Below are 12,425 nucleotides of genomic sequence, written 5' to 3'. Positions count from 1 at the left end.
CAGTTGTATCAGCCACGTTTGAAGTGTTGATGAAGTGCTCATGAAGCTTGAGGGAAGACGGAACTCAGGTCTGACTTAAAATCCAGGCACCTCCCACTGTCCCAGTCCTCCTGAGCCCTGGAGATGAAGCATTCCAGGCTGGAATGCTGTCAGGGTCGGCCCCTGGAGATGGCTAGCCTTGGCTGGATGACCGCCTGGGGCCCTGGGTGAACTCAGCACACACTACAGTGTCCGTTCAAGAAGAATTGTCACCAGCGCAGAGAAAAGTAAGACAAGTGAGGAATCTTTTTCAAAAAGCCTTTTTACATGAAAATGTTCCTTTATTAAGTGTTGGCAATGACTTAATAATTTTTTATTCTGACTTGAAAAAAATGATGTCATGAAGAATTTGTAGTAAGTCAGGTTTTGTTGTTGTTTCGTAAGACCCTGAAGAAGCTGGAGCATTTGCTGAGGTTTCCTTTCCCACGGCACAGATCCCGGGGATCAGCGAAGCAGGGCAAGAATGGGCACCAGTGGGGCTTTATGAAGAACCCAGCACGTAAAGGGTGTTGTGGTTGACTTGATGAACCCTGATCTCTGCCTCATCCACGCCCTGCTCCCCAGTCACAGCACTGCCAGGAAACCCATGGGCTTGGCAAAGTCCACTTGGCACATGGCAGTGTTATAGAACATAACTCTGCCTGGCAGGCTGGATTTAGTTCATTTCCCCAGTCTTTGTGGGAAAAAAAAAAAATGGTGCTGCAATGTATCTCATAGAGTCCATTTATTCCTAGAGGGAAACACATTCTGAGTTTTGCTATGCACAGATGGAAATTAAGAGAATCAAACCAACCTGTACAAGCCCAACTGATCCAAACTGTACCTCAAGTGCCCCCACCTGCAGTCAGCTGTGTGCTCCTAAGCAAGTTTATTAGGCTCTCTGAGCCTTAGCTAAATGAGGATAATGGTAACAGTATCTGTCAAGTTCCCGAGGATCACACAATACTACATGCCCTGTGCCTGGCAGGCTCTGGCCCAAGGCTGGGCTCAGGTTCCAGCACCAGCTGTTCTAGGGAGCCCGAGAGCCACCTGCTGGTGTAACTCAGCAAGAGTCAGCAACCTCATTACCTGTCTAATGACCACCCAAGCTTTCCTTGCTGCTTTTTTTTTTTTTTTAATTAATGAATTAATTTGAAAGGCAGAGTTACAGAGAGACAGAGGAAGAGAGAGAAAGGGAGAGGACTTTCATCCACTGGTTTCACTCCTCAAATGGCTGCATCGGCTGGAACTGAGCTGCTCTGAAGCCAGGAGCCACTTCTGGGTCTCCCAAACAGGTACAGGGGCCCAAGCACTTGGATCATCTTCCACTGCTCTCCCAGGCCATTAGCAGGGAACTGGATGGGAAGTGGAGCAGCAGGGACTCGAACTGGTGCCCATATTCTGACACCACAGATGGAGGCTTTACCCATATGCCTTGCTTCTTGAATTCATCCCTAAAAGCACTCACCTTCAAAGCTGTTCTCCTAACTTAATCAAAAGCTCCATAGTGTCTCAGCTCCTTCCCTCTCCAACAGAGGGTTCTGACATGGTGGAAGTGTCCTATATCTGCATCATACAATAAAATAATCACTACCTGTGTGTGTGTGGCTCTTGAGTACTTGGAAGGTGGCTACAGCAACTGGTAAGCTGAGTTTTAATTCCATTTTAATTACTTTACATTTATGTAGCTACATGTAGCTAGTAACTATGTGGATACCACAGCCCTTAAAGAAGTGGTTCTCAATCTTGGCTGCCTGACAGACTGGCCCAGGGACTTCTGAAGACAGCAGATACACAGAGTAAATAAGACTGAGTGTTTCTGAAGCTCTCTCTGGGCCATTTTTACTATAGTCAGCGTTGAGAACCATTGTTCTAAGGCGCTGCTTAGACTACTGTGCTGATGAAACATCTGAGGCACAGATCCAAGGTGAGAACTGAGAGTCCGCATTCCCATCAGGCAGAAGCTGTGGGTCCTGCCTGCACAGTAGCCGGGTTCCAACCCAGCCTTCTGCTCACTTGTGCAGGCACTCAGTAACTTAACAGAGACCCAGTGGCATGGCGGTGCATGATTTCAGTTTACATTCTACTTGGGGAAGACAGAAGGAATAATTAACAATTTCAAACAGTACTAAATGCTTTGAAGTAAATAAAACAGGGCAATGGATAAAAACAAGAGAAGGTGTGTACATGGCTACTTTAGTGTGAAGGAAGCCTCCAACAGGAAGAGAAGCAAGAACAAGCCTGGCAGGGGAGGGAGCGGGTGAGTGGACAGTGAGAATGGTGACGCTGATGGTAAGGAGTTTAGATTTTATTCTAACATCAGTTAAAACCCATAAAGCAAGAACTAATAAAATTTGATTTTTTGATCATTCTTCATGGCATCAGTCAACTGCTAAGTCTGTCTCCTTTATTCCTTGGCTGACTCCCCCAACCCCCACCCCGGATGCTAAGGAAAACAATGATTGGTCTTTAGGTAAATAAGAAAAAAAAAAAAAACAAGGAATTCACTTGTTTCAAAGGAAAGCCCAACAAAGACAGGCATTCTGGGGAAGCTGTGGTGGAGACTCTGGCATTGTTAAAACCAGGCAAGGACTAGGGAGCTCCTACTTCCACTTTTGAGAGGCTGAGAGACAGCTCCCATCTGCTGCTTCACTCTCGATAGACCCACAACAGCAGGGGCTGCACGGAGGCTGAAGCCAGGAGCCAGGAACTCAATCCAGGTCTCCCATGTGGGTGATAGAACTCAATCACTTGAGCCATCACTGCTGCCTCACAGGGTCTGCCTTAGCAGGAAGCTGGATTCAGGAGCCAGAGCCAGGAATTAAACCCAGGTACTCTGATATGGGACTCTAAATGGCACTTGAACTGCTTTGCTAAATGCTTGCTTCCTCTATAGTTTTTAGTAGGGTACTGGTGTGGCACGGTGGATTAGGCCACTGCTTATGATGCCCACATCCAGCATCTGAGTGTTGGTGCTGCTCCAGTTCTGATTTAGCTCCATACTAATGTACCTGGGAAAGCAATAACAGATGGCCCACATGCCTGGGCTCCTGCCATCTACGTGGGAGATACGGATAGAGTTCAGGCTCCTGATTTCAGCTGGCCCACTCCCAGCTGTTGCAGCCACTTGAGGAGTGAATCAGCAGTAGAAAGTGTCTCTGTCTTTCTCTCTGTCACACTACATTTCAAATAAATAAATCTTCATTTAAAAAATCTTAGGTAGATGATTTGGATATTGAATATTTGGCCAACTTTCAGGCTAACATTCTTGCTTTAGGGAGCAACAGGATCTCAGGTGCAAGAAATATTTCATAGAGAAGAAATAAGGAACTCAGAGGTTATCATTTTGTATGTGAAGACCTGCCCAACCTAGGGACCTTTTTTTTTTAAATGGGGTCACCAACAAGTGAGCTACTGCAAAGGTGGAGCCAAGAGGATATTGCATTATTTTATTGCTCACTTTAATTCAATTACAAAGAAAATTTCTCTTTTTTAAAGATTATTTATTTATTTGAAAGGCAGAGTTACAGAGTGGCAGAGAGTGAGAAAGAGAGAGCTAGAGAGAAAGAGAAATTCTTTAATCTGCTGGTTCACTCCCCAGATGGCCTCAATAGCTTGCAGCTGTGCTGATCCGAAGCCAGGAGCCAGGAGCTTCTTCTAGTTCTCCCATATGGGTGCAGGGGCCCAAGGACTTGGGCCATCCTCCACTGCCTTCCCAGGCCATAGCAGAGAGCTGGATCGGAAGTGGAGCAGCCAGGTCTCAAACCGGCACCCATATGGAATGCCGGCACTGCAGGTGGCGGCTTTACCTGCTATGCCACAGTGCCGGCCCCTCAAAGAAAATTCCTATCAATGCATACAGAAACCTGTAAAAAGAGATGAGTTGGATCCACTTAAATGTGGCCTCATCAGAATCCAGGATTAGTACTTATTCTCTTTAATAAAATCCCAGGAAAGATACACAGATGGGGCCGACTCTGTGGCATAGTGGGTAAAGCCGCCGCCTGCAGTGCCGGCATCCCATATGGGCGCCAGTTCAAGTCCAGACTGCTCTACTTCTGATCCAGCTCTCTGCTATGGCCTGGGAAAGCAGCAGAAGATGGCCCATGTCCTTGGGCCCCTGCACCCATGTGGGAGACCCAGAAGAGGCTCCTGGCTCCTGGCTTCAGATCAGCACAGCTCCAGCCATTGTGGTGAATTGGGGAGTGAACCAGCCGATGGAAGACTCTCTGTGTAACTGTTTCAAATAAATAAATAAAATCTTTATATATATATATATATGCACACACACACACACAGATGATCCTAAATGTCAACAGTAGTGACTTCTGGGAGGTAAGATTAGATAGCAGAGAGAGGGTACCTGCTACTTCTTAGTTCTCAGAAGTCAATAAGGGGCAGGCATCATGCACAGTGGGTTAAACTGCTGCTTAGGATACCCTCAACCCATATTGCAGTGCCTGGGATGGAGTCCTGTCTCCACTTCCGATCCAGCTCCCTGCTAATGCGCCAGAGAGGAAGCAGATGATAGCTCAAGTACTTGAGTTCCTGCCACCCACTTGGGAGACCCAGATGGAGCTCTAGACTCCTGGCTTCTGCCTTCAGCCCCAGCTGTTGTGGGTATTTGGGGAGTAAGCAGATGGAAGATATCCCTTTATCTCTTACTGTCACCCTACCTTGCAAATAAATAAATCACCTTTTTAAAAGTAAATCAAAGTAGTATTGAAGGAAAAAAAAAAAAAGACCCTGGAAAAGTTTAGCTAGATGGTACAACTTATTCCCAATCAGAAGATTTGGTCTCTTGGTTAAATCAGTAGTTCTCTAAGTGTATTTTGTAGATAATTACATACTCTTATCAGATGCTTCAGTAACCACCAGGTACATTTTTTGTTTCAAATTAATTTGTTCAACTAAATACACAATAGCTAATGACATCCTGGAACACTTTGTACCATGCTTGGTGTGGTAGGCTGGACAATATTCCTCCCCTCAACATAGTATCTGAGTCCTAATTCTCAGAACCTGTGAATGTTCCCTTATATGGCAACACAGACTTTGCAAGCATGATTAAGTTAATGAGCTGAGAAGTTATTGTATCCAGGTGGGTCCTGAATTCTACCATAAGTGTCCTTAGAGAAGGAAGGCAGGGGCAGCAGTTAGCCTAGAAGATGCCCACTTCCCATATCGGAGTCCCTGGGTTCAATACCTGGCTCTGGCTCCTGATCCTGCTAAGGTTGGTGGTGTTTCATTACAGCAGGCATAGGAAGCAGATGGGAGAAGGGCTCACCTTCTCTCTCCCTCTCATAAACAAACAAATAATTCTTCCAAAATGGGAGGTCTGGTGACTGGCATTGTAGCACAGCAGGCTAAGCCACCAGTTGGAACACTGGCCATCCCATATCAGAACACCAGTTTGAGTCTCGGCTGCTCTGCTTCCGACCAGCTGCTTGCTAATGTGCTTAAAAAGGCAGTGGATGATGGCCCGGGTGCCTGGGCCCCTGCAACTCACGCGGGAGACCTGGGTGGAGTCTCAGGCTCCTGGCTTTGGCCTGGTCCAGCCACAGCCATGGAGTGAACCAGAAGATGGAAAACTTGTCTCTCTTTTTCTGTCACTCTGCCTTTCAAATAACAGAAATATTTATGGCCGGCGCCGTGGCTCAATAGGCTAATCCTCCACCTTGCGGCGCCGGCACACCGGGTTCTAGTCCCGGTCGGGGCGCCGGATTCTGTCCCGGTTGCCCCTCTTCCAGGCCAGCTCTCTGCTATGGCCAGGGAGTGCAGTGGAGGATGGCCCAGGTGCTTGGGCCCTGCACCCCATGGGAGACCAGGAAAAAGCACCTGGATCCTGGCTCCTGCCATCGGATCAGCGCGGTGCGCCAGCTGCAGCGGCGGCCATTGGAGGGTGAACCAACGGCAAGGGAAGACCTTTCTCTCTGTCTCTCTCTCTCACTGTCCACTCTGCCTATCAAAAAAAAAAAAAAAAAAAAAAACAGAAATATTTACAGAAAACAAAAAAGGAGGTTTTGGCTAAAGAGCAAGCAATAGAAAGCAAGCAATGGAAGCAGAGGTTGAAGACGCTAAGCTGTGGGCTTAAAAATAGAGAGCAGTGTGTGCCATAGCCAAAGGGTACAGGGGCTGTAACTCCAGCAGGTGAAAAGGCAAGGACTCCCCACCAGAGCTCTGGATGCAGCGTGGCTGCCAACTCCTTGGTCTCGGCCAAATGAATCCGCACCGGACTTTGGACTTCCTGAGGTGTAATATAATAAATCTGTAATGGTTTTATGCTGCTAAGGTTGGTGGTGGTTGGTTACAGCAGGCCTAGGAACCAGCAAGGGGTAGGTAGCAGGAAGCTCGGGGATTGGGGCCCACACCTGCTCCTCAACTTCCTGACTTGCTTAGGATCAGACTTGTCTACCTCTCAGCTGCTTCCTCTGAAAACCAGAACTAATGCCTTCCTTAGGATCAGTGTGTTAAATAAGACGAGTTGAGGCAGCAAGAACATAACGAGTGCTTAACCTCTGGGCTCCTTCCCTCTGCAGCCTTCCCTTGAGGGGACTATCAGAAACGCGTCTTCTCCCAGCACTTCCTGTTTAAGTTGCAGAGGGATCCCCTAAGATGAAGGGCGAGAAAACTGCTGGCCTTGCTCAGTCACCCCTGTGTCCTCTGTGCAAATCGACACCAAGAAAGGCTCGCTCAGTCGCTCTCATGCTCTGGAACTATGCTGTTTGCTTGCCCACCAAATTAATAATACCAAATTAGATCCAGGCCAGCAGCAGCCTCCACCCCTTACCTCTGACGACTCAGGCAGAGCCACTCCCCTGGGGGAAGAGCAGGGTGGGGCGGGGCCCTGCTGGGTCAGTCTGAGCAGTCACAACCACCTGATGGCTCCTGAGGGCCCAGTGGGGAAAGAACAGGCAGCCTGAAAAATTCACTGAAGCAACAAAGCTGCCTTCTTGTACCCACTGCTTCTAACTTCAGCCCTGTCCCCTCGACTGCAGTTCAGGTGTGTTTAGTTTCAAAACACGGAACTAGAAGGGTTAGCAATGCGTTTATTGTTAATTTCGCTATACAACATCCGCCTAACAGTTTGTACACTCAGAAGGCGACTCTTGTTAGGAGGGTACGCACGGCTCAAGGAGCAGAGGTTAGGGGGTAGCTCTCCCTGCGGCAGCACGGTGTTTCCCAAGGCAAGTTTATCTCTGCACCCCACGGTCCCGCCTGTGATCTAATCCCCTCCCTATCCCAGCTGGCAGCTCTCTCAAAGCAATGACAAGGGCACAGGGTTTTTAAAATGTCAGTGAGCAGGAATCCACAGTACTGATTCTACCAAGACCTACACAGGAGCAAGGTTCTTACAATCAGCCAGAGAATTACCACTGCCAGCAGATGCCCGTGTGGGAGCACAGGCTGTCCCTTCGCCTGTTCTCTGGAACAATCTGCTGACACTTAGATTTCACAGGGATCTGCTCTGAGGACAATCACAACTCTTGATTGGTGTCTACAAGGCACTTAGGAAGGTGATGGAAGGAGGTCGAGTAACACTAAACCATTCTCTTATCCTCAATGACCAAGATTCGGGACTGAAAACAGCATCAGTTAGGCTGCCTCTGACGAGAGAACAGAGCCCCCCGATTCCACAGCCTGGTCGTGTCAGCAGCTTTCACTGCAGGCTTTCAAAACGTAGACTCCACATCGCCCATCTCCACACACACGGTCTTGAGCTGTGAGTAATACTCGATTGTCACCCGGCCGTTCTCTCTGCCAAAGCCTGCAAGGAAGAGAGGGGATGAGCATGAGCCACCTCTGCACGGTGTGTGAAGTCACGGCATTGTCGCAGCTAGGCACGGCCCACACAGCATTCAGTCTGGGGGTGCAGCCCTACCCCTGCCCCTGAGCTGTGGAGCCAGGCACGGGAAATACAATGCACTGGTCTCCAGAGACAGGAAAACACCAGGTCCTGTGCTTACCAATAGGAATCTGAACCTCAGGTATCTACTACTCTAGGTTCAAATCTGAAAAATGTTCAAATTTTTATTAAGCGTTAAAACAGTCTCTACTTCAATCAACCTAACGCTCTTGAAACTCAGTGCTAATTTCAAACTTAACTCTCCACAACAGGTCTGTCAACGCTTTCTTCCACTGAATCTGTAAGCATGACTCTGACTACCCACAGTGGACGGGGACAGCACCTCAGGCATGGCCTTTCTTGTGCACTCGGCCCCCAGTTCACAGAGGCAAGGCTCAGGTCCCCCAGAATGCACATTTCTCAGGGGCAGCATTTAGAAGCGACATACACACAGCTAGCTGGGTATGCTGGGCCAGGGGCTGCTCCACAGACCTACCCGTCTTCATCGCTTTCTCATCCCATGTAGGCGCGTCTGATCCAGAGGAAAGGAAAAGCTGGCCTAGGCGGCCCCACTGAGGCCTAGGCTGCAGTTCTAAACTTACTGTCCCCTGCACCGAGAGCTGTGCATTAATGGTGCTTTGCCCCCACTTGCATTTGTGTGCACGTACAGCTCCTCTGAGTACACCATAGGGGCTAAGATGACTCGGGGAGTATGACTAGGGAATGCCAGGAGGAGGCTGAAGTCCGGCCAAGACTCAAAGGAACGCCCACTGCCTCAGGACACCCCAGGGTTTCCTGACCCGCCAGCACTGTGACAGCCGTAAGCATCTGGGGCTCAGACTCTTCGACCAGTGCCGCTACGAAGTCCAAGGCCACTGCCGGTCTACATGAAGGAAAGCACGGGAACAAACTCCAAAGAGAGGGCCTCGGAACAAGGGCTACAGTAGTCCAAAGCCCTGATGTACCAGACTCGCACATGTGCAGTGCTGGGTGACACGTGTCAGACAGAGTCCTGAATAATGGAAACGCGTGAGCAGTGGCTTAGGGCGAACATCTCCACAGGTCACTACGTGTGTACATGATGACTGTAAGTGGTTGTTAAATGTTAACAGATTTTTTTATCCATTTGGCATCACGGAGAAAACGAGATAAACTTTATGCTGTGTTACCTGAAAGACACTTTAGCTAAACAGAATCTGAAACTGCCCCAGCGGCTGGTACAGGCCACTGCCCTGATTCCACCCTGGAGGAGCTTCCATCCGCAGAGGCAGATGCAGGGGGCCCGGGGAGGCCCAGGAATCCGTGTATTTCCCCAGGCGATGTGGATCTGCCGCCAGGTCCGGGGGACGCTGGTGTGTGGGGCTGGGTCCCGACAGCGTGCCTAGAAACCTGCTGGCGCCCGCGCTTCCCAGCTGCTCACCTGACTTCTTGTACCCGCCGAAGGGCAGCTCCACTGGGCTGACGTTGTAGTTGTTAATGAAGCACATGCCAGCCTGCAGCTCAGCCACCACGCGGTGCGCCCGCTGGATGTCCCTACAGAGACGAGATGTGCGGGTGACTTGCACTGTCCTAGGCTACTGTTTTTCACTAAAGGAAAAGTCAGACTGCCAGTTCTAAGGGTCCCAAATCTTGCCAACTTCTTGTTTCTTCAAAATGATTCACCATGCTTCATCATCCAGGCAAGAGACACAGATTTAGGTGTTGTTTCACCCAAAAGTCATCTACAAAGCAAGTGTGAACAGGGACGCCAAGGCGGTTTGGTGAAGACAGTCTTCCACAGATGGTCCTGGGAAAACTGGGGATGAACACGCCAAAGGGTGGGGCCCTTTGTTATGCCACCACAAAATGAACTCAAATGGGTCACAGATCCAAAATGTCAGAATACCTGGAAACAGGCCTACATGACTTTGGGCTGGAAAGTTTTCTGAGAGAACAAATACAGATACTTTAAAAAGTTCATGGAGCTGGGCAGCATTGTAGTGTAGCAGGTTCAGCCGCCACCTGCAATGCCGGCATCCCACATGGGTGCTGGTTCCAATCCTGGCTGCTCCACTTCCAATCTAGTTCCCTGCTATTGTGCCTGGGAAAGCAGTGGAAGATGGCCCAGGTGCTGGGGCCCCTGCCACCCACGTGGGAGATGCAGAAGCAGCTCCTGGCTCCTGGCTTCAGCCTGACCCAGCCCTGGCTATTGCAGCCATTTGGGGAGTAAATTGGCAGATGGAAGCTCTCTCTCTCTCTCTTCCTGTTTTTCAAATAAATCAATAAATTTCTCAAAAAAATTCATGAAAAACAATACTAAAACAACAGCTTGTTTTGGTATGGAAAATTTTGAAATCTATGCATACCCATGCATTTTCAACAGACACTTAACCAAATGCTCTACACAGATCAGAGCCTTCAATGTTTAGTCAGTGAATAGAAATGGACAGGATTTTCATCAACAAAGGCCACAGCTCAGTTTTAGGATCGCTGTCATCTTCTGACTTAACCTGAAGCACACAGAAAATGCCGGTGGCTCCGGTGAGGGAAAATGCCCACATGGGAATAAGACCAATCCCACAGCCAAGCAGACCCACAGCCTTCAAAGTTGCTGCGGGGGTCCCTCTCCGTGTACCTGGTAAAGACGCCAGCTGCTAGTCCGAAAGTGGTATTGTTGGCTCGTTCCACAACCTCGGCTTCAGTGTCAAAGGATAAAATGGACATGACTGGTCCAAAGATCTCTTCTTTCACACAGGTCATGTCATCCCTGCAATTTGCTGCAAACATTCATAATAAAACCAATGTCAGCGAAGGCCTGGTTAGCCCTAACATTTGTTATTATTATTATTTTTTTTTATCTTTTATTTAATGAATATAAATTTCCAAAGTACGACTCATGTGTTACAATGGCTTCCCCCCCCATACCGTCCCTCCCACCCACAACCCTCCCCTTTCCCACTCCCTCTCCCCTTTCATTCACATCAAGATTCATTTTCGATTATCTTAATATACAGAAGATATTATTATTATTTTTGACAGGCAGAGTTAAGACAGTGAGAGGGAGAGAGAGACAAAGAGAAAGGTCTTCCTTCCATTGGTTCACCCCTCAAATGGCTGCCACAGCTAGCGCGCTGCGCCGATCCGAAGCCAGGAGCCAGGTGCTTCCTCCTGGTCTCCCAGGCAGGTGCAGGGCCCAAGGACTTGGGCCATCCTCCACTGCCTTCCTGGGCCACAGCAGAGAGTTGGACTGGAAGAAGAGCAACCGGGACAGAACCGGCACCCCAAACAGTACTAGAACCCAGGGTGCCAACGCCGCAGGCAGAGGATTAGCCTAGTGAGCCGCGGTGCTGGCCAAGCCCTAACATTTGAAAACATCTTCTAACGCACGGTAAATGATGAAATGCATAGTTTAAAAAAAAAAATTCAGTATGATACCACCAGTGCCAATATCAATTAGAACATCCATTTCATATGGCTATTAATGTGTATTAAAGAATCATAGCCTTTCCGTAACTCCGCCATCTACTCATTTTAACGCATCATAAGAAACTCACTCAATAGATTAAGATTTATCTAATATAAACAGGATAATCCACTCTGTGGGTGTTGGGTTCACAGCTTTACATTTTGAGCAAGAGGAGCCAGTACTGTGGTATATTGGGTTAAGCCCTGGCCTGCAGTGCCAGCATCCCATATGGAGGCTGGTTCTAGTCCCAACTGCTCCTCTTCCAATCCAGCCCTCTGCTTTGGCCTGGGAAAGCAGTGGAGGATGGCCCAAGTCTTTGGGCCCCTGTACCACGTGAGAGACCTGAAAGAAACTCCCAGCTTCAGCCTGGCCCAGCCCTAGCCGTTGTAGCCATTTGGGGAATGAACCAGCAGATGGAAGATCGATTCTCTCTCTCTCTCTCTGTATTTCTGCCTTTCAAATAAATAAAATAAATTAGGGGTTGGTGTTGTGTCATCACAGATTAAGCCACCACCTGCAGTGCCGGCATCCCATATGGGTGCCAGTTCAAGTCCCAACTCCACTCCCAATCCAGCTCTCTACTATGGCCTGGGAAAGCAGCAGAAGATGGTCCAAGTCCTTGGGCCTCTGCACCCACATGGGAGACATGGAAGAAGCTCCTGGCTTTGGATCAGCACAGCTTTGGCCGTTGTGGCCATCTGGAGAGTGAACCAGTGGATGGAAGACCTCTCTCTCTCTGCCTCTGCCTCTCTGTAACTCTACCTTTCAAATAAATAAGTAAATATTTTTTTACAAAAATCTCCATAAAAAAATTGAAGGGAGGTGCTAAAAATTACTAAGTGACATCATTTTTTAAAAAATCAACATATTATCTCCCAAACTGGTTTTGTTATCTTGATGATCTATACAGTTCAAATGAAAAATACTCTTAAAGTGTGTGACATAGCAGTTAAAAATGCAGCTTGGACATCGCATCCCTTATTGGAGAGCCTGGTTTGAGTCCTAGCTCCTCCAATTCTAATCCAGCTTCCTGCTAATGCACACACCCCAAGAGGCATTAACTAATGATTCAAGTCCTTGGGCCACTGCCCCCAACATGGGTCTGCCAGATGGCAC

General features: G+C 48.5%; 1 protein-coding gene across 1 annotated transcript in view; it reads right to left on the bottom strand.

Annotated features, from left to right (window-relative positions):
• Positions 1 to 7,047: 7,047 nt before the first annotated feature.
• ALDH9A1 (aldehyde dehydrogenase 9 family member A1) overlaps positions 7,048 to 12,425 on the bottom strand; it is a 31,337-nt gene continuing 25,959 nt past the window's right edge. The window contains exons 9-11 of the mRNA XM_051858419.3: positions 10,479 to 10,620; positions 9,285 to 9,397; positions 7,048 to 7,786 (exon numbers count right to left, since the gene is read on the bottom strand). Coding sequence (XP_051714379.1) covers positions 7,692 to 7,786; positions 9,285 to 9,397; positions 10,479 to 10,620 — 350 coding nt within the window. The 3' untranslated portion in view covers positions 7,048 to 7,691. The remainder of the gene's footprint in view (positions 7,787 to 9,284; positions 9,398 to 10,478; positions 10,621 to 12,425) is intronic.

This window comes from Oryctolagus cuniculus, chromosome 7 (genome assembly GCF_051225735.1).
Source record: "Oryctolagus cuniculus isolate XC-2025 breed Fujian yellow rabbit chromosome 7, ASM5122573v1, whole genome shotgun sequence".
Classification (NCBI taxonomy): Eukaryota; Metazoa; Chordata; class Mammalia; order Lagomorpha; family Leporidae; genus Oryctolagus; species Oryctolagus cuniculus.
This window is presented reverse-complemented; position numbering and strand designations above follow the sequence as displayed.